The 24,974-nt window shown below is 42.3% G+C and overlaps 1 protein-coding gene across 1 annotated transcript in view; it reads left to right on the top strand.

Moving 5' to 3' along the window:
* Positions 1-24,974, top strand: part of CA8 (carbonic anhydrase 8 (inactive)) — a 43,148-nt gene that overhangs the window by 5,588 nt on the left and 12,586 nt on the right. The window contains exons 3-4 of the mRNA XM_035125378.3: positions 1,219-1,343; positions 23,471-23,566. Of these exons, the coding sequence (XP_034981269.3) occupies positions 1,219-1,343; positions 23,471-23,566 (221 nt within the window). The remainder of the gene's footprint in view (positions 1-1,218; positions 1,344-23,470; positions 23,567-24,974) is intronic.

Genomic DNA, 24,974 nt, shown 5'->3' with positions numbered 1-24,974 from the left:
CAACTCTGCAGACCATCGTGATTACTTTTCCGTTATCATCCATTCGTATCCCTTCCTTCTGCATATCTCATTACAATCTGTGTCAGTCAAACCTGGGTCACTTTGCTGCTTTCATGTAGACCTGTAAAAAAAACCACAGTGTTCTTGGCAATATTCCAAATATATAATGCTGTGACTTGCAGATCCAGGCCATATGACTGTAGATCATTCACCCAGTGTTCTAGTTCTTGTAGAAATTATATGCAGATATATATTTTGATTTTCTTCTTCTGGGCTCTGACTTTTGGATATCCTGGGTTTGTGAAAGATTAGCAAGTTTATACTTTTTAAAAAGCTAGGCCATAGAATAATAGACAGTTTATTTCATGCATAAGATGATATTGCTGATGATTCAAGCTTATCTTAAAGCTATCTAACTCTGTCAGTTAGGACAAGCTTGTAAGTTTGTCAGCTGTTATGGGCCCAATTCTGATGAGCATGGACCCATGCTCAGAGGGACCCTGCCAGACCATAGCTGCCAAGTCTCCTGTTTTCCCCGGGAAACCCCTGTTTTTAAAGCCATTTCCTGCTGTCATCCTGAATGGCGAAATATCCCGTAATTCCCCCAGATTTCTTCCGGTGCTGCTGTGCCCATGTCTGGGCACCGGAAATCGGGCAGCGCCGGCACCGGAAATTGGACATGCATAGAAGCGACTTCTGGTGCCGATGCTGCTGATCCCATATTTTTCTAACCAGGACTTGGCAGCTATGTATAGACACGTTTTCTCCAGACATGCTGGATGGGGAAAACAGGGTTCCATTCATCTCTTTAATGCATACAGGTGCTGTGCCTGCACTTTGACTAGACTGGGCCCATATATGACTAAAATGGTTAAGAATTTGTTTCCCCCCCAAGTTCAGCTTCCTCACAACAAACGTAAGTTACATAGTATACACAGAACCCCATCAGCTAGTAAAGAGGCAGGCCTGATGTATGGATATGTGCACATTCATGCCTAGAAGGAATAAACACAGACCAGCATTTATCCTCATGAAAACTGCTCATCAAATTAAGAACGCAACAAGAAGTGTGCAGCCACAGAGCAAAGTTTGTCGCATGTGACCTCTCTCTCATTCTCACTACGGTAAATGCAAGAACTGTTGTTCTGTTGGCTGAGAAAATCTTCAGAAAATGGCAGGCTATGAATGTCACCTGCTATTATTTGTGTTCTTTTGCAGCGTTAGCTGGAGGACCCTTGCCTCGGGGGCATGAATTTGAACTGCACAATGTCCGGTTTCATTGGGGGAGAGAAAATCAGCGGGGCTCTGAACACACTGTTAATTTCAAAGCTTTCCCTATGGAGGTAAGAGTGGTCTTGCCCTTACCGAGCCTTACTCTTTTCCTGTGAATTCGAAAACAATGTCTAAAAACCTGTTGGCTTGATTTCAACCAGGCAGCTTATTGATTTATAGTCACATTTAAAGGCTGTCATTTTAAGTATGCATTGGGAACTTATAATTAACATGTATAGCATTGTGCCTCTGGTGCAAATTCTACTGCATGATTAATAGGTCATAAAGTTAACCTTCAGAACTATTAACTTCTGCATTAATAATATTCTAACAACTTCTGCTAAACTTAGCATTTCCTTGACTACTAGCTGGAACATGGGCAGAGGCACACCTGGCTTCCTTTTTTTAAATTGACAAATAAATGTAAAGCAAGCCAAAATCATCAATGGATTTGTTCGTAAACAGCTTTCACTACTTAAAAGCAAGGTATTGAATGGTACTGATCCACAGTGGGTTTCCAGATTTTAGTGAAATGCAACTTTTAAAAACAGGTATAGGGTTACTGCAGTGAGCCATGTGCGGTAGTCTCCAACTCCATGTGTGCATTATTATGGTGCTAGTTGGCGATAGTCAAGTGTTTCCTCATGCTATGCAGTTAATCTTTTTATATTATAAAAGCTCTTTCAGTGCATATTTGTTTGGCTTTAAATATTTTCATGCTATTTATCTTAATCCCCTTAGAAGCTTGAAAACAAATTTCCTTGCCATTTTAATTCTTTGTGGGATTTGTTTCGAAGCACTGAGCTGCTACGATAAAGGCTTGTTTTTAAGTACTATGCCAAAAGGATTTTGGGCCCACTTCAGACATTAGCTCTGCTCTGTCACTAAAAGGGAAACATTAAAACAGTTGAAAATCTGCACAAAACCCTGGGCAGTTAATTGAGAAAATTAAAAGTGGGAAGGGCCAGTTCTGTTCCTTTACGTCAGGAATTTCATTGTCCATTTGTTCTGAAATTGAGCATAAATCACAGTGCAGAGGTCTATTCAGGTGTAAATCCCATTGAGGTCTAGGTAAGTGTGCCTACTCAAAAGGAAGTCTTATTGAATTCAGTGGTGCTTACTTCCAGGTATGTGGAGTTAAGATCACATCCTTGATGTGTGAGCTCCCTATTTACAAACATGCATTTTAGGGGGAAATGTTTCTACTGGAACTAAGGAAGTTAAGAAGAAATTGAATCTTTGTATGATTGTTGTGCAACAATCTGAAAGCACAAGGCACGCATTCTCTTACAGAGTCAAGTTCAGAAATGTTTTGTCTGCTCTCTGTGTGGGTGGGGAAGTCCCACCCCTTACCTGGCCAACTCCCCTGGCAACGCCCCCCCCCACCAGGATTGGTTGCCTGTCTGAGGTTGGACAGGAACCTCCAGGTATCCAGTCTGGGGGGGGGGCATGTCAGGCAATACTGTTAGGAGCCGTGTAGGATCAGGGGTGCTGCACGCGTCCACGCAAAGTATGCCCCACATTTGATGTGGGGAGTGGTCATGTCTAAAATACTTTTTTTGTTTGCCTTCGAAACCTGGAATATATTTTAAAGATTGACAATGAATAATCTGGATAACGTTTTAAGAAGAAAGCTAATCATGTGGTACAAAAAGAGATTTAGTTAAATCTGTGAACAGCTTTAAGACGGGAACCACAGGCTTTAGCTACTGAATGATGTGAGATATCTAAATCTACTGAAGCCAATGGAGCAAATGACAAAAGATTCTAGCTTTGCATATTCACTTGCTTTTTCATTCTAGTTTCTGCCAGAAAGCTGCAGAATACCAAAAAATATATCTGTATAGAAACATTGAGAAGAATGTTATTATTATTTTTTCCAAAACTTGGAGGAGCTCAATACTGCCAAGTTCCATGTTATTTTTCATTTTTTAAATGAGAATAAAACAACATCCTGTATCTTTAAGTGAAACAATGCAATTTCATTCCTCCTGCATATCTGGGAAACTGGTACTCAAGGTTAGGACTTTTTGGTTCATGGTTTAACAGATTAGCTAACTAGAGGTTTCCAGTATGACCTCTGGAAACTGACATGCTCAAAATTAATTATTGCGTTGTCTATTGACCAAATCTCCTTATGCAATTCAGAAGTTGTTCTTGGATGTCTTTGTTGACGTTCAGTAAAATCTTCACAAAAATGCTCTAGACAGCTGCAGCCAGGCATGGTAGACCAGGGGTAGGCTGAAGGTAGATTGGGATCTCCTGGTAGACCTCTGGATGACTTGCAGTAGATAGTCAAGGGTATCTGCCTTCCAGTTGCTTACTCATAGCCACAACTAAAAAAGCTCAGCCCCCCCCCCCCCAATTAGCATGCTGAGAAAGAACGCTTTGCTCCACCATGGTCCCAGTCAAAACTGGAACCCCCAGTGCCTGCTAGTTGCTCCAGGAGGAACACTTCCATCCAATGAAAGCTTTCTCCCTGGAAAAATAGCAAAAGCTTGGTGGCCAAATTCAGATTAGAACTGGGTGGGGGGGCCAAGGGTTAATGCTCATTTCCTCCCCAGGCCATTGCCCATTTCCCATCTCGCCCTCCACCCCCTGCTGAAAGGCATTTTAAACATCACTAACGTAAGGGCTCATGACACAATTAATACCCCATCTTGTTTGACCCTTAGAGCAGGCATATAGAACAGCGCAGCAGCAGATGTTTCACAGTCTTACGTTCACTGTTGTTAAATGCATTCAGTGTTTTCCTAGTAGCCGATTGTAGAGAATGGTAGACTTTGTATGCTTTACAAAATTGAAGTCTTATCCTTAACCTTCTGTCACAGAATGAAAAGTAAGTGTGTGTGTGTGTGTGTGTGTGAAGCAGTTGATACCACCTTTAAATAAAAGAAGAGGCATGAGAGCGTAGCAGTTATTTTATTATCTGTTGATAAGGTCTTCAGAATATTGGGTTTGTTTGATCAGGTTTTATTTGATGCAAGTGGTACATTCACAGGGCCTGAGATGGACTTTGGTTTCAGGTAATTGAGTAATGAGGGTACTGAATAGTGCAGCTGCTAATTAACTAAGACATATTAACGACACATATTACTTGCAGATAGAACACTTAACAACTTGGCACTGCACTGCTGTCAGGGGCTGACCTGGGGCATGTTCAAAAACTGATCTCCTTTCCTGGGAAACGTTGCAGGAAAAGCTAGGGTGGCCTCAAAAGCTAAGTCATCATCCAAAGAAGAGGATAAGGAGTACACAGATATGTACAACATGCGTATATATATATGCTAATTTATATGCATTGATGCTAATTTAAAATACTTCAAATAATATTTTAAATAGCAATACAATAGCATAGTGAAAAAGGCCATGAATTAGGGATCCATCTGCACTATACATTTAAAGCAGTATCATACCACTCAAAGCAGCATCGAACCCTATGGAAGTAAGTAGATCACAGAAGAGCTGGAAGTGAAAAGACGTATCATTTTAAGGCACCAGGTTCTCCATATCTTCCAGAGCTATTTCTTTGCATAGATATAGACAGATGCTGCAAACTTATAGAGGCACACAGAACAAACAACAGAGCCTTCTAACTGCTCCTACTGGCCTACGGGTACTTTTTGAAAGAATAACATTAGAATTTCGATCGGAAGGGGTGTGTCTTTCTTTCGATCTGTTCTGCACATGAATTTAAGATGAGAGAGTGAGAGTGATGCAATTTAAATCTAACACAACAATATTGCTACAGCTAGCCTGCTGAAATAGTACAGGGAACTACAGAGCAGAGATTTATGGTGGTACCCTCCCTGCCCCTCTTTCCCCTCTTCTCAACTTTTTGTGGCACTTTGGATTTCTAAGCAAAACCAGAATAAAAGGGTTTGTGTGTAGGGATTAAAAGGGGTTTGTGGATGAATGAGTCATCTATCCTTCCTTCCTCCAAGTCAGGGCAGTAGGGCAACGGGGATATGTGAATGCAGCTAGTGAAGTGTGCAGACTGGCATGAAAGCACAACCTCTCTGGGCTGCACATTCAAAGAGGAAGCCTTCGGTGGTTGGCTGCCCTTCCAGAGGGACTGATTGTTACGAGTAGGCTGCGTATCCTATCGCCATGCTCAGTGTTATTCCTCTTACATTAGCCGAAGCAGCAATGGGTCTGAAGATAAAGAAAGCAGTGGTGTGTAGCTTCTCATAAGAAGCCACACAGCTTCTGATTGCCTTCCAGAAGTGGATAAGGTGACATGAGACGTTTCATGCTTTGCTGAAAATTAACAGTGTGCTACAAAAGTAGCCGGAACAGATCTATCCCAGGGTGCTTTATTCATTAGACCATGCTGCCTAAGTCAAAAGCATGGTCTCTAATCTCATATTCATGAGAAATATAATTCCCTCCTGCCACATAGTATGCTAGGCTGAAAATGTCTTTCCAGCATTACATGGCAGTCGCATCAGGTGTGTGCTGTACAAATGAAGCTAATCCACCCTCAGGAAATGGGAACTGAGGAAAGGAAACAGATCTTAGGTAGTGCCAAAGACCTGAGGCTCTGGAAACCTGTTCCCTGACAGGGTGTCTAGCCTGGACTAGCATAAAACAGTTTACCATATTAAATCTCTGCCCTTAGAATCATAGAGTTGGAAGAGACCACAAGGGCCATCTGGTCCAACCCCCTGCCAAGCAGGAAACACCATCAAAGCATTCTTGGCATATGCCTGTCAAGCCTCTGCTTAAAGACCTCCAAGGAAGGAGACTCCACCACACTCCTTGGTAGCCAATTCCATTGCCAAACAGCTTGTGGGCAGTTCTTCTGATAATGCCATACTACTTTTAAAAAATATTTATTCTGTTTGGTATAAGATGAGGTTACTAACGGGTACACTCTTTGGTTAAAATAAAGATATCCCACTTCTACTTTATCTTCCACAATCCCCCCCTGCACCAGAACTTTTGTTGTTGTTGTTGTTGTTGTTGTTGTTGTTGTTGCTGCTGTTGTTAACATTGTAAAATGGTGCATAGAACCTTTCCTGAAATGTTAAGAAGAGGGAATGGATAAGGTCAGTTTATTGCTTAAAATCTTTTGAATTTCAGGCATTGTATCTGACCATTTGCTCCAAATTCACAACAAATCTTAACTTCATTGCCTGTAAAACTGTTGCAGCTGCTCTGTGGATAGGAATGGTGTAAAATCTGTGTTCTGTGTGGTGCTTAATGCCCCATTCAATTAAGCACGAAATAATTCCAGTGGTCTCTGAGATTTCCATATCATTAACTATTCACCGTTTCCCCCAAACCAATGTTCTGAACAAACACTGATTTGGCACTATCCCATCAACAAATCCATTCTCTCAAACTGGCTATTTCTCCTGTTCAGAGCTTTCCTGCTTTTGCCCACTTTATCATTCCAGACATATAATCAGCTTCATCTCACCAAGTTGCTGCTATGTTTACTGCAATAACATTTCACTGTTAGTTTGAAGCTTGTCTATTGTATTTGCTTGTTATCTCTCATTTCAAGTTGTAAGCTCACTCATGCCTGGCATTTCTGGGTGTGCACTGCTATCTTTCATAATTTGGCATGTCATGGGCTTAGATCATTATACACGGCTGGGCTTACTTGTCAAGGGGATTTACTCCCAGGTAAGTGGGTATATGGAATTGCAGCCTAAACAGAGTGATCTTTACCAGGATTTCATTATAAATCCTTTGAAAACGGATAGCTTTTATATTCAGTGGGGATCCTTTTCCTGCAAAGCTTTCATTGAGTTGGGAGGCTGAGAAATTGTGGTTGGGCTCAGCCTTCCTGCTGCTTTAAGGCAATTATTGGAAAGGGTTTTTGTGGGAGGGGATGGCGGCAACCTAGGGGCCACCCCCTCCCCTTACTGCATAGCTGACACTGAAGCTCCAGGCTGCCATGCCATAGAGCAGGGGTGACCAACTTCCAAGAGACTGTGATCTACTCACTCACTGGGAGTGATCTACCCCCTTGGGGGGGGGGGTTTCCAGGTCAAAGCTGTTGCGCTTTTTTTAAGGAAGGCCCATGTTGGGGGGGTTCATGTAAAATTTGTTGAGCTTCTTTAGGGAAGAGGAAAGCAACATTGAACTTTTTTTTAGGAAGGAAAGCCCTGGTTTTGGTGGTTCAGGTTAATAATAATAATAATAATATATTATTTATACCTCACCCATCTGGCTGGGTTTCCCCAGTCACTCTGGGAGGCTTCCAACCGAATATTAAAAACAGTACAGCATCAAACATTAAAAACTTCCCTAAACAGGGCCGCCTTCAGTTGTCTTCTGAAAGTAGAATAGTTACTTATTGCCTTGACATCTGCTGGGAGGGCGTTCCACAGGGCGGGTGCCACTACCGAGAAGGCCCTCTGTCTGGTGCCCTGTAACCTCACTTCTCGCAATGAGGGAACTGCCAGAAGGCCCTCGGTGCTGGATCTCAGTGGTGGGGGTGGAGACGCTCCTTCAGGTATACAGGACCGAGGCCGTTTAGGGCTTTAAAGGTTTTAGGGGTGCAGGGCAAAAATGTTGAGCTTTTCTTAGGGGAGCCAAAGTTTTTTAGCTTCTTTGGGGGGTTCCACTGATCTACCGGTGATCTACCACAGACGTCCAGTGATCTACCGGTAGAACACGATCTACCTGTTGGACATGCCTGCCATAGAGGAACTGGCTGTGAAGCATGCTGCTCAGTCAGCCCCAAACTTGTGAGACACTGTATGCATCTGCTTTATTGTAATGTTTAACTTTTTGTGAGCTGTCCTGGAAGGCAAAGTATAAATAAACTGAAGTACATAAATAATACAATGCAGAGCTTTGAGCATGAGCCCCAAAGTGCTGTAGGCTGGCAGGACTGATTGCACAGTAAGCTAGCCACCTACCTGAGCAGTAGAATTTTATCAGAGTTACTTGATCCATCTCTAAGGATGGGAGGAGAATGTGAAGCACACCGCCTTTGTTCACCATCAATATTTTTAAGTGTTTCTAATATTCTGACGCGGACGCGGGTGGCGCTGTGGGTTAAACCACTGAACCTAGGGCTTGCCGATCAGAAGGTCGGCGGTTCGAATCCCCGCGACGTGGTGAGTTCCCATTGTTTGGTCCCAGCTCCTGCCAACCTAACAGTTTGAAAGCATGTCAAAGTGCAAGTAGATAAATAGGTACCGCTACAGCGGGAAGGTAAACAGCATTTCCGTGTGCTGCTCTGGTTTGCCAGAAGCGGCTTTGTCATGCTGGCCACATGACCTGGAAGCTGTACGCTGGCTCCCTAGGCCAATAGAGTGAGATGAGCACCACAACCCCAGAGTCGGTCACGATTGGACCTAATGATCAGGGGTCCCTTTACCTAATATTCTGTTCCTATGGGAAGGCTTTGTTCAAATGCATTCCTCATTACAGTTTGGGAGAAGGTTTGTATTATTTTTAAAGGTATGAACAATTTTTTGTTCATACCTAACAACTCTTCGACGGGCTCCTCCATGCCGGTGGGTTTTTTTTGGCCATCCACACATCATTCCGTTCAATTATTCTGCAATGCTTCCCCAATGAGTCAGCATTATTGCCACCTGGAGGAGGAGCGCCCTTTTGTAACAGCACAACAAAAGTGGGACAAAAGCACACCCTGAAAATATTTGTGGCATGAAAAAAAGTCACAGAGTTTCATCAGGAAGCTACGGGACATGCAACGGTTGGGAACAAAGCAGCATGTCTACCCTGAAACTTTTGTGAGCCAAAAAAATATTGAAAATAGGATGGCCAAGAATCCACAGGGATGCTCACCACTTCGGAGAGAAGTGATGGTGCAACAGAGGAGGTCAGTAGTTTCTGACTGGCAAGGCAAGGCAAGGCTAGGCTTTGGAGATGGAGTCAAGGTGTTGGTTCAGGACTACCAACTGTGCCCCTGAAGCTGGGGTCAAACATTCAAGTTGTTTCAGTGAGGTCTTGGAGCAACTGGTTGAATTTATTGCCAGGGATGCATAGTCATTGACTGGAGGCCTCACCGCTTGACATTTAAAGGGCTGGAACCTTCTTCTTTTGTCATTCCTTTGAGGTGGGGAGCTGTGGGGTTCCCACCTCAGGGCTCTCTGGAGCCCCTAAAGAGTCTGTGGACCAGCCCATCAGAGTCTGGTGGCACCAAGGTCTCCTCGTGGCTCAGAGGAAGGGAGGCAGGCTCTGGTGCCTGCAGACCCCCATTGTACAAACCAGGGGGTGGATCCATTTCCTCCTCAGAGCTGCAGCTGTTGAAGGACAGTGCCTCCAAGGAGTCCTGGTCAATGGCCATGACAATGAGCACCTGTACTCATTCAGAATTTGAGCAGAAGCTTGAAATAAATGGAAACCATGGTGCCATAATATCGTTTGAAAAATTGCCCATAGACTCAATAAATGGCAATTACTGTACACATTTGGAAACAAAGATACACTTTGTCAGGAATCCAGTTGTAAGGTGGGTTGGAGTCAGTCAACCTACTACCCAGAACACTGAAATGTTCAGATTGAATATTTGGATTGCATAGGATTTTGTTTTCATGAAGTGCATTGAGGCTCAGAGTGGAACAATAAGATGATTTTGTTCCACTTAATTCCTTGGGGTGACATGGGCTGGAATCTCCGTTGTCCAATCAAGCAAAAACAATTCAAATCCTGTGACTTTGAGATTACTATATAAGAATATTTAGATTTAATCGGGTGTTGAACCATGATTCCTTTAGTTTCTTTTTCAGTTATAACCACTAACACTAAGATCCATATAATATGTAAGAAATTTCCAATGGTTTTACAGACTGGCAGTGTGATGTTATGCTGCCAGTTCAGCTGCAACACTTCAGGAAGAACTTTACCCAGTTGCAAGTTACATACAGTGGGCAGAACCCTACAGTTTTTCTCTGCTTGCTTGTTGAAAATGCTTTGCTGCGGTGCCTTTCCACTGGCACAGTGCAGGCAAGTTCTGGGAAAGTTGCCATATGATTATCTATTGCAGCTAACAGAACAAAGATTCCCGTGGCCAGCTGGGAAAACTAACTAATTCATTGCAGTGTGAGCTTTTGTGGAGTCTACAATCAGATGCATCATTCATCAGAGGATGACCTCCAAACCATCCTAAATATCTTTGCCGAAGCTTACGAAAAGCTCGGCCTATCACTCAACATCCAAAAAACATCCAAAAGTGCTGCACCAGCAAGTACAAAACAACCCCTCTGCAGCGCCACAAATCCAACTGGATGGTGTAACATTGGGAAATGTCGATCACTTGTCCTACCTAGGCAGTTATCTTTACACAAGGGCCAACATTGATGCTGAAATCCAGCATCTCCTGAGCTCTGCGAGTTCAGCTCTCTCTCGACTGAGGTGCAGAGTGTTTGAGGACCAGAACATTCACAGAGAAACCGAAATGCTTGTTTACAAAGCTATTGTACTTCCAACGTTACTATATGCTTGTGAAACATGGACCACTTATAAACACCATCTCCAACTCCTCGAAAGATTCCATCAACTGTGTCTCCGAAACATTTTACACATCACTTGGGAAGACAGGTGAAATAATATCAGTGTACTGGAAGAAGCAAAGATCACCAGTGTTGAAGCAATGATTCTTCAACATCAACTTCGTTGGACTGGTCATGTTGTGCGGATGCCTGATGATCATCTTCCAAAGCAACTACTCTATTCCGAACTTTAAAATGGAAAGCGTAATGCTGGTGGTCAACAAAAGAGGTTTAAAGACTGTCTCAAGGCAAATCTATAGTAGTATAAACACTGACAACTGGGAAACACTGGCCTGCGAGCGCTCCAGTTGGAGAACAGCCTTTACCAAAGGTGTCATGGGCTTTGAAGAAACTCGAAGGGAGAAATGTGCTAAGAGGAAGGCACGCTTGGCAAATCCACACTCTGATCAACTCCTGCCCAGAAACCAATGTCTCCACTGTGGAAGGACGTGTGGATCCAGAATTGGCCTCCACAGTCACTTATGGACTTAGCGTTAAAACCGTGTCTATGGAAGACTATCTTACTTGGCTATGAGTGATCGCCAAAGAAGAAGAAGCATCATGCATGGAGGCAGGGATGCTCTAGTGGCTATTGGAAAGCTGTAAGGAACTGTTGTTGGCGCTGCAGCTTCCTTCCGTGTCTTATTTCCATGCTCATCTGTGCCATGTAGTTACTTAGATGGACTGCTGCTATAGTAATGCTTGTGGCTACAGCTACACAAGTCTTCTTCTCATAGCCGAGTAAGATTGTCTTCCATAAACATGGTCTTAACAGTGAGTCCGTAAGTGACTGTGGAGGCCAATTTTGGATCCACACGTCCTTCCACAGTGGAGACATAGGTTTCCAGGTGGGAGTTGATCATGGTGAGGGTTTACCAAGCATGCCTTCTCCCTTTCATCCTGAGTTCGAACATCTTCAAAGCCCATGGCACCTGTAGTAAAGGCTGTTTATGGGTCAGGTTACCCAATTGTTATTCTTTCCCAACTTCATAGGCCATGTGGGCTTCAGTCACAGCCCCCTCTAATGCCACAGAATCAGTGTTGCTCCCACAGCCTGTAAAATATCTGCTGCCATGAAGAAAGAAAAACAGGAAAGAAAGACAGCCTACATTTCCCCCAGATTTGCATTTGTTCAGTTTTATTTCTCTTTGGCTAAATTTCACTTTTAAAACATGCATCTTTAGTTCTGCTGAACTCTTGCCCCTTGCCATTCTCCATTTGCTCTTTGATGCAAAATGCTTTTTTTTGTTTTGGGAAATGCCAAAATACCATTATGCTGTTTTCTTAAGCAGCCCACATACTGATTCTATGAATTTTAATTCTATTCCTTTCCTCCTCCAGGCAGTTAATGGCTAACATATATTGTTTTAAATCACCTTTATTGAAATTGAATGCTCTAGTATCACCAAGTCAGAATGAACTCCCATGAAGATACGGAGCTCAGTTATCATATCAGGATTCTTAGTGGCTTTCTCAATTGATCTAGATAAGTTTTCAACTTGGTACTGATGCAGGTTCTTGTAAATTACTAGATGTTATTTTTATTTATAGAAGCTGGTTTTCCAACTTTACATCACAGATATAGCTTCCCTCCATTGGTTCTATTAGACTAAATAGCAAAGGCTTTTAAAATCACTGTAGTACTTGTAGGTTCAAGAGGTCATCTAGGTATTACTACTCCTATACTGGTCAACTCCTACCCGGTATATTTGGCTCAATAAGCCCCAAAGGTCTCCATGAAACTTACTTACAATTAAAAAACACACCATAGAAAAAAATAATAGAAAACACTAACAGTTCATACAACATATAAAAAACAACCCACCCATCCCCTTAAAAAGCAATGAGAAGATCCGACAGCACACTAACAGTAAAACAAAAACGACAGTCTTTCAAAGTCCTGGGGAAAAGGTAAGATTTTATTTGGCACCAAAAAGCTGTTAGTGCCTTGTGAACCTCACTGGGGAGAGCATTCCACAGACAGGGAGCTACAGCTGAGGTGGGACCTCAGATGACAATCTAAGGGGTTTTGTAGGTTCATATTAGCACACCATTAAAGTCACTTGTTTGCAATGTATTCCCAATTCAACTCCTCAACTTACAAAAAACCCAGCCTTATTAGCTCAAATAATAAGGCCTATAGTATTAGCATTTACGCATCTATTTAAAATTTATCTGTTCACCTAAGCTTTCCCTGAGGGGTGATCTAGTTATGTTGATGTATTAATCTGATATAGTGTTTACATGTGTCTTGTATTTGTTTTATGAATGCAATTGATTTTATGCTGTTCACTGCCACAATTTTTTTAAAATGTTGGCAGCACAGAATTTTAAATAAGTTAGAAAACAGAGTGTAAGGCAAGAATGGTGAACCTGTGGCCCTCCAGCTGTTGTTGGACTCCGACTCTAATAAACAAAGCTGGCTGGGGCTGATGGGAGTTTTCAGAACAACATCTGGAGAGCCACAGTGTCTCTATCCCTGGTGCAATGATACATACCACAGAATAATTTTACAAACATATTTGTCCAGGTGTGTTTCAGATCCTCTCTATACATTAAAGCACATCCAAGAATCCTGGGGACTGTAGTTCTTTAAGTTTGTTAAGCGTGCTGGCAAATGTATTTCTGTAAGGACAAAACTACAGTTCCCAGGATTCTTTGAGGAATGTCATGTGTTTTATAGTTAAACACATATAGTTAAAGCTATGGTTTTCCCAGACGTGATGTATGGAAGTGAGAGCTGGACCATAAAGAAGGCTGATCGCCGAAGAATTGATGCTTTTGAATTATGGTGCTGGAGGAGACTCTTGAGAGTCCCATGGACTGCAAGAAGATCAAACCTATCCATTCTGAGGGAAATCAGCCCTGAGTGCTCACTGGAAGGACAGATCCTGAAGCTGAGGCTCCAATATTTTGGCCACCTCATGAGAAGAGAAGACTCCCTGGAAAAGACCCTGATGTTGGGAAAGATTAAGGGCACAAGGAGAAGGGGATGACAGAGGGCAAGATGGTTGGACAGTGTTCTCGAAGCTACCAACATAAGTCTCACCAAACTGCGGGAGGCAGTGGAAGACAGGAGTGCCTGGTGTGCTCTGGTCCATGGGGTCACGAAGAGTTGGACACGACTAAACGATTAAACAACAACGTGTTTTAAAAGTGCATTGGATGTTCTTTAAATTTTTGTTGTGGATCTACCCATCATTTAAACGTATGATGCAAAAGGCAGAAAAATGTTTTGGAGCATCCAGAATTTTATCACCCTACTTCACAATGGTGTATTTCTCAATAGCTCCTTCGTCCTACACCTATAGCACCAAGGCTATAGGTGTAAGTAGGTTTAAGTGTATACACCATACGTTTTAAAAAAAATCACTTCCCTCAAAGAACCCTGGGAACCATAGTTCCAAACACCCTTAACAAACTACTGTTTCCAGGACTCCGAGGGGGGGGGGGTCATGTGCTTTAAATGTGCTTTAAAATAAATGCTGAAGGAAATGTGCTTCTTCTAGGAAGAGGAATGACCTATGATCTGAATCCCTCTACTAGTCTTGGTTTTGTGCAAAGGGTACTGAGACCTCAGCACTAAGCCTCTTCAGTCCATCTGGACTAATGGTGTGGAATTGCCACATACTTCCTGTGATCTGCTGGCATCTGGTTCCCAGATCCAGGGGGTGTGTCCTTACCAGTTTGTTATACAGTGGTACCTCGGTTTATGAACACAATTGGTTCCGGAAGTCTGTTCATAAACTGAAGCGTTCATAAACTGAAGCGAACTTTCCCATTGAAAGTAATGGAAAGTGGATTAATCCGTTCCAGACGGTCCGCGGAGTAACCGTTCATAAACTGAAGCGAACTTTTCCATTGAAAGTAATGCAAAGTGGATTAATCCGTTCCAGACGGGTCCGCGAAGTACTTAAACTGAAGCGTTCATAAACTGAAACATGGGTGTAATTGGTTCCGGAAGTCTGTTCATAAACTGAAGCGTTCATAAACTGAAGCGAACTTTCCCATTAAAAGTAATGGAAAGTGAATTAATCCGTTCCAGATGGGTCCACGGCGTTCATAAACCGAAAATTCATAAACCAAGGTGTTCATAAACCGAGGTTCCACTGTACTTCTAGCAAAGGATGTGAACCTACCAGTTTCAAAGGGGGCGGGGGAGAAACAGCTGAACTTATTGAGTCAGCTTCCTACCCTCTGTATATATATAGGGTCTGACACTTCTGTTTCTAGTGTATCTGAAGAAGTGTGCATGCACACGAAAGCTCATACCAAAATATAAACTTAGTTGGTCTTTAAGGTGCTACTGAAGGAATTTTTTTTATTTTGCTTCCTACCATAGTTTCTGTTTCACGTCCTGCTCATATACCATGAATGTGATGAAAACTCCTTGAGCTTGGGCCTGAATATGTACCTCTGGGATTCTTAAAGAAGAGGCAAGCACCAGGACCCCCCTGGAGAAGCACCCCCAGCTTCTTGCCTCCTACTTGCCTTTCCTCCAAAACTCATTCCTTCCACCCAGTATCTCTTTCCTCCATTCCCTTCAAATTCCAGGAAAGGAAAAGGAGGAAGGAAACTAATGAGAAGCAAATGTCTCCCCGGGTCTTTTTTTTGCCCCAGGGCTCCTTGGTGGTGGTCTGTTTGTCTTCTACCTGTGGTTTTTGTGTTTTTGCTAGCAGCAAATTTGATTCAACTGTCTCCACTTGACTTGCATCAATGGAAAAAAAAAAATCTGCACCCCTTAAAATGCCCACACTTACTTGAAAGGGATCGTGAGCCTTTGTCCCACAATGTGTGTTTTTCTTTGCAGTAGACCTTTCTGTGTACTACTCTGAGCAATCTAGTGTCAAAGCTTTTGAAAGAGACCTTTCTCGGCTGTGCTAACTTGTCAAAAGCTCCCATGATCTCTGGCTGCCTGCAGATTACTCTGCACCAGGCCCATGCAGAGCTTGTCTGAAGCCCAAGGCAGGAGTCATGTTTGAATGCAGTTATAAACTCAAACAGAAAAGCAGCCGGTTCCTGGCAGGACCCCCATGGGCTTAGCCCTCTGAGGCCCAGGGCAAGTGTACCTGGCTGCCTCTCCCTCTCCACAGGCCTGCTTTGCACTGCCTGGAGACTTGCATCTCCTGCTTGGTGAAGCTGCCCTTGGAGGTGGTGGATCAAATTCAGATTGGCCTGGAAATGAAGCAAGCCTTTTCCTGCTTTCAGGGGAGAAATGCTTCCACTTGCTTCCAGTCCAATGCCTTGTGAGCCACGAGTGGCTCATCTTTCCCTGGGTACAATCCCTAACTGCAGAGCTAAGTATCTACGTTCTTGCCTTAGTATGCCAATTACAATATGCTTACTGTTATGGACTGAGCTGAATCCTAAAACAATAGGATTCAGAATCAGCAGTCTGATTGGTCCACAGGAGCTACCCAATCCAACTCCAGGTGGAAGTGAATCCGCAACCTGATTGGCCTGCAGGAGCAGCCAATCAGGCGGCTGGCAGAAGTGAATCTGCAACCTGATTGGCCTGTAGGAGCAGCCAATCAGGCTGCAGGCAGAAGTCAATCCACAACCTCATTGGCCCACAGGTGTAGCCCTGAAGTAGCCAATCACGCAAGGCCCATTGTGTAAATAATGTATATAAGCAGATGGTTTTGGGAAAAGAGCCATTCTTCTCTTCTTCTCCTTGATGACTATGAGCTGAATAAAGAGCATGAAATTCACTCTCGACTCCGAGTATATTTCACTTACATTTGTTTTCCTTTCCTTTTTGGGGTGCTGTAGCAAGAGGAAATGAGCTGTGACTTTTTCACAAGGGCATTGCTACATAGAAGCTTGTCACAAATGATGTACTTTTCAAGAATGACAGAAGGAAATGAGAGAGGCGGAGTTCATATTGACCTCATTGCACTTTGGAGGATATGGTCAGCTAGGAACAGTTTGGAGGAACAAGAGAGCTACATTTCAATCTTCAGTTTGTATTCCTGGATGTCTGAGTTCAGGCACCTGAGATAGCATTTCCTGGCTGGGTTTCTTGGTGTGTATTCTGGTAACAGGGTTAAAGTGTATGCCCTTAGATCTTAATATAATATTTTTGTTCTTTGAACTCACAACCTTTGCAAGCCCTACATTAAAGCAGCAACTTTCCCAGTAAAAGAAAAAAAAGAAAAGAAACTTATTTTCCAAAAGCAAATACTGTCTAAATAAGGTTTTTTTAAAAAAATTAAAAACTTCCCCTGAAACTTCATCAGTAGTGCTGAGAGTCCATTTAAAGAACTGCTTTTCCCCGGGCCATTTCCTTTTGCTATTGAATATAATTGTTCCGGTATTCCAGAATACAGAGCACTTCTAAATGGCTCATTGGATATTGCAAGCAGGTAATTGGGAGCAGCATTTTTAAACTTGCCATCTTTTCCATGCAGAGGGTAAATCCAGATTAAATGGGGGGGGGGGGGGTGGAATGCAAGCTGGCATTTTGATGCCAATGCACCCACAGAAATTCTGCCAAAACACAAAAAACCCTTTCATGCATGAGCAGCACAGATCCTACAATAAATACTCATGTGGAAGCACCCATAAAAGTCTTAAGTCATAGAACTGTAGAGTTGGAAGAGGCCTCCAAGGATCATCTAGTCCAACCCCTGCAATGCAGGAATCTCAACTAAACCATCCATGACAAATGGCCATCCAACCTCTGATTAAAAACCTTCATGGAAGGAGAGTCCATAATCTCCCCAGGGAACAATGCTATTTGCATATAATTTTTCTAAAGAAGAAACATTTCCCCCCCCCTTCCTACATTTCCAATTTCGAATTGGAAATTTTCCAGTTTCGTACCAGCCACAAGTGGGATATTTAGTTGCTCAAAATGTCTTATTTCCCCGTATTTTTAACAGAAACAACTGTATGGCATAGAAGACCCTCTCTCAAATATTGTAACTATTTTCTGTGAATGTTTGTTGATTCAGCAAAATATTTTTTCAGGACCCAATCCACTTCTACTTGAAATAATTCGGTAGCACAAGAGCTGTGTGGCTTTTTGTGTTTGTTTTTGTTCCCTAGTAACTTTGGAGCTACTGTAAATCAAAGTCTTAGATTGAGCAACTTGTACATAACCTTCACTTGTTTTCCTGGTATCTCTGGCTTGTTTGTACTGTGAATGATGGATGACCCGGTGCAACATAATGGCAAATTCCTGAAATCAGAGTCTGCTATTTGAAAAGATGCAGGTTCATATTCACATCAGTTATTGATGTTTAGTAGCCATATAGTCAAATCAGTGCAATATGTATATGTGTGTATTATATGTGCATAATATACAGTATGTGTATTTTATCTCCATGCATCCATGTTGCCCCCCCCCCCCAATCTATTCAGAGATGGATGATTCCATAAACAGCTGCAACAGGTTAAATATTGCTTGAATTTCAGAAAGGTGATACAGCTTAATTATTTAACAGACCCACTATCTAAAACAGTGATGGGCAACCTTTTGAGCTTGGTGTGTCAAAATTCGCCAAAAACCCCCGAGCCTAACTCGGGTGGTGTGTCACTTTGAGAAAAAAACCATAATTTCGCGATATTTATAGTTTAAATAACAAAAATGTATAATTGTAATATATAACTGTATTTAATAAACCAAAAACTAATAATTTAACCAAACCAAACAAAAAAACCCTTATTTATCACAAAGTGCCCAGAGTTGGTGAGCTTTTTTGGGGGAGCTGCTGACCAAAGTTTTTGAGGTTTTTTGGGGGGTGCAAAAGTTGCTTTGCTTTTTTGGGGGGAATGCCCCAAAGCTGCTGTGCTTTTTTTTGGGGGGGGGGGAGAGAACAGAAATAAATGACGAATAATACCTTCGCTGGAACTAACACGCAGCACCGATATAGTCTGCTATATAGTCTGGGAGGTCACATGGGCAGGCCAAAGTTGTTCTGGTTTTCTTCCCATTCTCATCCTATGCAAAGGTGTGGACACTACAGCCCTTAGTGCCTTTACAAATGAAAAGTGTCCAACCGTAACTATTTGAAAATGATTCATAGATGGTATCTAACTCTGAGTAGGTTGGCTATGATATATAAAGTACAATCAGATACGTGTTGGAAATGAAAAGGAGGGGATCTTTTTTTTTCATATGTGGTGGACATGTAAAAAGAGAAATGAATATTGGGAAATGATTTATAATGTGTTGGAAAAAATGTTTACAATTACCTTCCCTAAAAGACCAGAGTCCTTTTTATTAGGAATAACCCAGACAGAAATTCCTAGGTGTCAGAAAAGCTTATTTATGTATGCAACAACAGTGGGCTATGTTTTGTTAGCCCCCAAATGGAAAATAAGCAAGGTCCCAGACAAAGAGGATTGGCAACTTAAGATGTTAGAATATGCAGAATTTCCAGGTTTAATACATAGAATAAGAGAACAAGAAGAACTTATATTTAAAGAAGAGTGGAGAACACTTATTGAATATATGGAAAATAATTGTACACAATTGAAAATGCTGGTAGCATTAAGATAAATTCAACAGTATAATTAATGTTTGAATGGTGTAAAAATGGAAAACTGACTTGAATGGTTATAGTAAAATATGCAGGAATGGAAGATATATAAAATGAACTCTCTCTCTCTCTCTCTCTCTCTCTCTCTCTCTGTGTGTGTGTGTGTGTCCAATCTTGGTTTAGAAGTGGTCCCTGCTTTCACAATGTCTAGTATGGGATAATGGGATAATGTTGCAATAACCATATATAACTCAGAAGTAAGCCCCATTAAATTCCATGGGGATAGCTCCCAGATAGGACTGGAGCCTGAACTGGTTAGTCTTAAAGCTGCCACCCAGAACTATTAACAAAGTCCCCTCTAAACTTTTTATTCCTCCTGCCACCAACTTACTCACTTCTATGCCTTCTTTCCAGAATGTGGGGTGATAGTAAATGGATTAGTGCAGGAGGACAGGGTTAAAATCACCACTCATTTATGAAATCTCCCTGAGTGACGTTGGGCTATTCCATCAGCCTAGGTCTCAGGGTTGCGAGGGTAAAATGTGGAAGAGGAGAGTCATGAATGCCAACGGAAGATCCTTGTAGGACAGAAATGAAATGGCTTAATTGGAGAACATACGTCCTCAAAAAATATTGCCTTACTAGTAAAATGAGGAATTAGGAAGGGGCTAAGTGTCTGCTGGAGTTATCGGAAGACCTTTCAAGGCCATGGATGACAGCAAAGATGCAGCAGAATTAATATCAGAAGGAAGAGGACCAAATGTTCCAAGTATGATTGTGTATGCATACACAAATCTAACATAACTTTATGTGCATGAAAGGAAACCAGGCTTGCTTGTTTTTAGTTGGTTCAATGCGGAATAGCTGGGCAGCAACATGGACAAGCCAGTTACATTGGGTCTGTTCATTTATCAACTGCATTTATATCACTTCCCAAAACAGGAATTCTCTGGGTGTGTCCCAAAGCAAAGCAAAACAGTTTAAACTGTAAATTAAAACCAAAGTGACAACCAGTGCCCATCTCAGTACACGCTACCTGCTTAAAGTAAAGCTAAGAAACAACAGGATCGATATGGTGACTAGCGCTTCCCAAACCAGCAGCAGGAGTGGACCGGATGCAGATTAAACAGGACAGTGTATACAGAACCTTGTCGTTGTTTAGTCATTTAGTCGTGTCCAACTCTTCGTGACCCCATGGACCAGAGCATGCCAGGCACTCGTGTCTTCCACTACCTCCCGCAGTTTGGTAGCTTTGAGAACACTGTCCAACCATCTTGTCCTCTGTCGTCCCCTTTGCCTTGTGCCCTCCATCTTTCCCAACATCAGGGTCTTTTCCAGGGAGTCTTCTCTTCTCAGGTGGCCAAAGTATTGGAGCCTCAGCTTCAGTATCTGTCCTGAATGGATAGAATGGATAGGTTTGATCTTCTTGCAGTCCACGGGACTCTCAAGAGTCTCCTCCAGCAACATAATTCAAAAGCCTTACTCTCAAGTTTTTGGGGAGTATTATAAGTAAGTTTTGTGTTTCAGGTTAAAAGATGAAATGTGGTTCACCAGCTGAAAGTAGTTAGGCTCTTTTTAATGGGGAGCGCATATAATATTTTCTCTCATTTATGGAGCACACACACAAACATACTTTTCCTTTAAGAATCCTAAAATAACTCTCAGATATATATTAGTTTTGGGGACTTCGGTGCGGGGGTGGGGGGGGAGGCTGCTTTAGATCATTACCTCTCAAATGTGACCCGTCATGAAAGTCATGGTAGCTCCATCCAAGAGGTCGCAATGAGACTCAGGAAAGTGGTCACTCTAAACTTGGTTATTGTCCATTGGAGCATTGTTACAGTCGCTGGTGGCAAGGTATATGTTGACCTTAACAAGATAACAATAGGAGTGGAACTGAGCATTGTTTTCCCAATAGGGTCAGTAGCTAAAACGTTAACTCTTTAATTCAATGAGTTTCTTTCCATACATGGAGTTTCTTTTTCGTGCTGTATATATTATGCTCATCAGGCAGCATGAGTGCCCTCTTGTGGCGACCAAGAGCAAAAGCAATCGATAAAAGGCACAATCCTAGACAATCCATTCATTGAGCATTAATCTTGATTTCTTTGCACAAAGTTTTCCAGGAGCTTAGATGCAGGTTGCTTCCAGATGGACCTGCTTATTAAGCACAACTCCTGATTTCTTTTTGACTATTTAATAAGCATTCATTCCGAATCATTTGCAGATAGGTCAGATGACGGTCACAGGCACGCATACATTTAAAGCACTATACCACCACTTTAAACAGCCATGGCTTCCCCCAAATTATACTGGGAATTACAAATCCCAGAATTCTCTGTGAAGAGAGTTAAACCACACTGTACATTGCCCTGGGATGGGAATAGGGTCTTCCTAACAACTGTTAGCAACTCTCTTAACAAACTACAGCTCCCAGAATTCTTTGGGGGAAACTGTATAAAGTGGCATCATAGTGATTTAAATGTTTTGTGTGCATGTGGGCTCATATAAATTTAATAGTCACGGGGCATTATTTCTAGAAACTGTAGTTTGTTCAAGGTGCTGGGAATTGTAGCTTTGTGTGATCAGCACCTTTAAACTGCAGTTTCTAGGATTCCCTATGACACTGAAAGCAGTATAATAGTGCTTTAAATGTGTAGTGCAGGTGTGACTGACATTGCATATCCTACACTTTCCAGTTCATTTCCCCATTACTTTCCTTGTCTGATTTGGGAGCAGAGGAGAAACTGGGTTTCGGTGTTCTGTTGCTGGAAAAAACTGACCCGGAAAAACTGCCTGTGGACAAATGCCAGCTCCTTTGTCCTGTAAAGCGAGATGAGCACTGCAACTCCAGAGTCGTCTGCCACTGGACTTAACTGTCAGGGGTCCTTTACGTGTGTGTGTGTGTGTGTGTGTGTGTGTGTGTGTGTGTGTACACAAAAGGAAAGCATACTATGATTACAGGAGAAGATTTTCCAATGTCTAGCACTTAACTAGCTAGTGGTGAGTAGGGCCAGCCCAAGACATTTCGGTGCCTGAGGTGAACCACAAAATGGCATCCCTCTCTCTGCCAGGGAAGAAGGGGCGAGTGAAGAAATACATCAGGAACGGGGGGGGGGATAATGATCTATATTGGGATCTGGGGCCCCTGTGGATCCTGTTGCCTGAGGTGGTTGCCTGAGGTGGTTGCCTCACCTTGCCTTATGGGTGGGTCGGGCCTGGTGGCGAGTACTTTAGAATTAGGCACTTAAATTTTGGAAGCTTGGGTTTCACTATTCATTTTTCATCTTGCAACATATACCTGATTAAGACACTTACACACCTTTATCACATGTTAACAAGACTTGCAAAAGATTATTGCAAATTCTGAGAGTGGAGCTTCACACGGAGCGGGCAATTCCGGCCTCTGGTAGGCAGCAGCAGGGCTTAATGGCACAAGGCAGCCATTGCTGCATATGGATGCTTGCCTCTCACCCTGGGCAAGGCTCAAGGGGGAGGAATGGGGCAGATAAAATCTGCACATTAGCTGCCAGCTACTATCAGTGGAAATACAACTGACAAAGCCAGGGCTGGATATATACTCACCCTTTAAATGTTCTTAGAACGATATTTTTTATATTGCTGTAAAACATAAGGGCATTGGGCTTCGCTTCCTTTTCTACAGGGTCTTATTTGACGGGGCAAGCTCTGCAGCGTCCTCTGGTGTCACATTCTGATAACACATCATTAACATTTTAAAGAACATTATATGGCTGTTTCATAACCCTTTAAAACTCAGTTTTAGCATTAAAATCCATGAGTGTAGAGGAGTCCCAGGGCTAGGGTATTTGAAGGATGTCCTTTTCCTATATAAACTTGCCCAAATCTACTGATATTATTAGAAGTCCTGCTATAGCTACCCTTCCCTTTTGTGCTTAGGTGGGTGGCTACTAGACAAAGACTTTTCTGATAGAGTGTCCCAAATTTCAAAAGAGCAATCTGGTGCAATCTCCTTTTTTTCAGGTACAGGGGGAAAATAATATTATCTCATAAGGAGTGTGCTGATTTATTATGTCTTTTATTGCTACTGGCTTTTACAGTGTTTGCTTGTTTTTTTTTTAGTATGTTTGATGATGCTATATTACTGTTCCTGTGTAATAGTTTTAAATTTTGTTTTGTGAACCATTTTGGAAATTCCTGTGCTAAGGTAGGACAAAAATATTGTAACCCCCTCTCGATTCCTCTCTCTAGCTCCATCTAGTTCACTGGAACTCCACAATGTACCACAATATTGATGAAGCAGTGGGGAAGAAGAACGGCATAGCCATTATTGCTTTATTTGTGCAGGTAACTTTCTACTGTCTTTGTCATAATCATAATCACAGTCATCATTAAATTAGTTGCTTTTTTGCCACAGGCAACTCATGACCATTTATCACGACCATTTCTTGTAAACGGTGTGATTCAAAAAACGTCATAATGTGTGCAGTAGAATATTTTGAAATACTAGGTTTAAGAAAAGAAAAAGAAAGGCATTCTGAACATAATCAAACTTAGGTTATAAATTGTCTCTGGAAATGAAAACGATTGTGTGGGAGTTATTTGTGGGCTGGTGAGAAAATATCATTATTTTTTATTTTGTAGTGGGCATTAGAACAACTCTACACTTTAGAAAGCTCAATATGGATCAGATTTAATGACTTGGTTAAAGAAACTTAGGATTTGCAGTGATAATATTTCAAATAAGGACAGCTGCAAATGGACTTATTTTTTATGATGCGGCAGATCTTATCTCTTTGTAGAAGAGCATGAATATGGTTTTCAAAGTTCAGCTTTGGGGCTTATTTGCGTTTTAGATGACATATAGCAATGAGAACAGGAATAATGCAATGAATGAATGAATGAATGAATGAATGAATGAAGGCAGCAATTCCCATTCTAATCTGTTTTCATCTCCATCAGCACGGTTTCCATTCCACTGCACTTTGGTTTCTGCCAAATACTGTTATTCATCTTGCTGTCTGCTATTTAATGTAAGTTGCATGACTTGTGTAACTATTTGTGTAACTTTCTTTCATTTCCACGTACAGGAAATGCCAAAATGTTTTTTAAGCCATTAATTGCATATTCTTTGCTTACTAACATTGATGATGTGAACTACTACCAATCATATTCGCTGAAGAGACTTTTGTTCCTGACCACAGACAAACATGCAATTTCCCTTCTTTCTTTCCATTTTCTACAGAATTCTCCAACATTCCTAAGTGAGAATGGTGTTTTATATTAAGATACAAATTGCTGATCTAAATTCAACTTTACACAAAATATGTTGATTATCTATTTAAGTGCTTGGAATATATACAGAGAAAGAATGGTTTGACTATGTCAAAGTGAAAGGGATCTGGGGGCTTCTGTGAAAAACAATTTTACTCCAGAAGAATTCACTAGTGAGTGCATTCAGGGGCGTAGCCAGGATCAAAATTAGGGGGCAAGAGGCAAGGGGTGGGGCCAAGGCACGGGGGGAGGGGCCAGAGTGGGGCAAGGAAAGCCATGGTCGTTCAGGGGCGAGGGGGCGCCAGGATCAGCCCGAAATCGGGCTGCTCCGACCCCCTCCTCCCCCTCCGCAATCGGCAGGGGCAAGGGGGCGGCAGGATCAGCCCGAAATCGGGCTGCTCCGGCCCCCTCCTCCCCCCTCCGCGATCGCCGGGGCGGGTGGAGGGAAAGCTGGCTTTCCCTCCACCCGCCCCACAGCCAG

Source organism: Zootoca vivipara, chromosome 8 (assembly GCF_965207765.1).
Source record: "Zootoca vivipara chromosome 8, rZooViv2.hap1.1, whole genome shotgun sequence".
NCBI lineage: Eukaryota > Metazoa > Chordata > Lepidosauria > Squamata > Lacertidae > Zootoca > Zootoca vivipara.
This window is presented reverse-complemented; position numbering and strand designations above follow the sequence as displayed.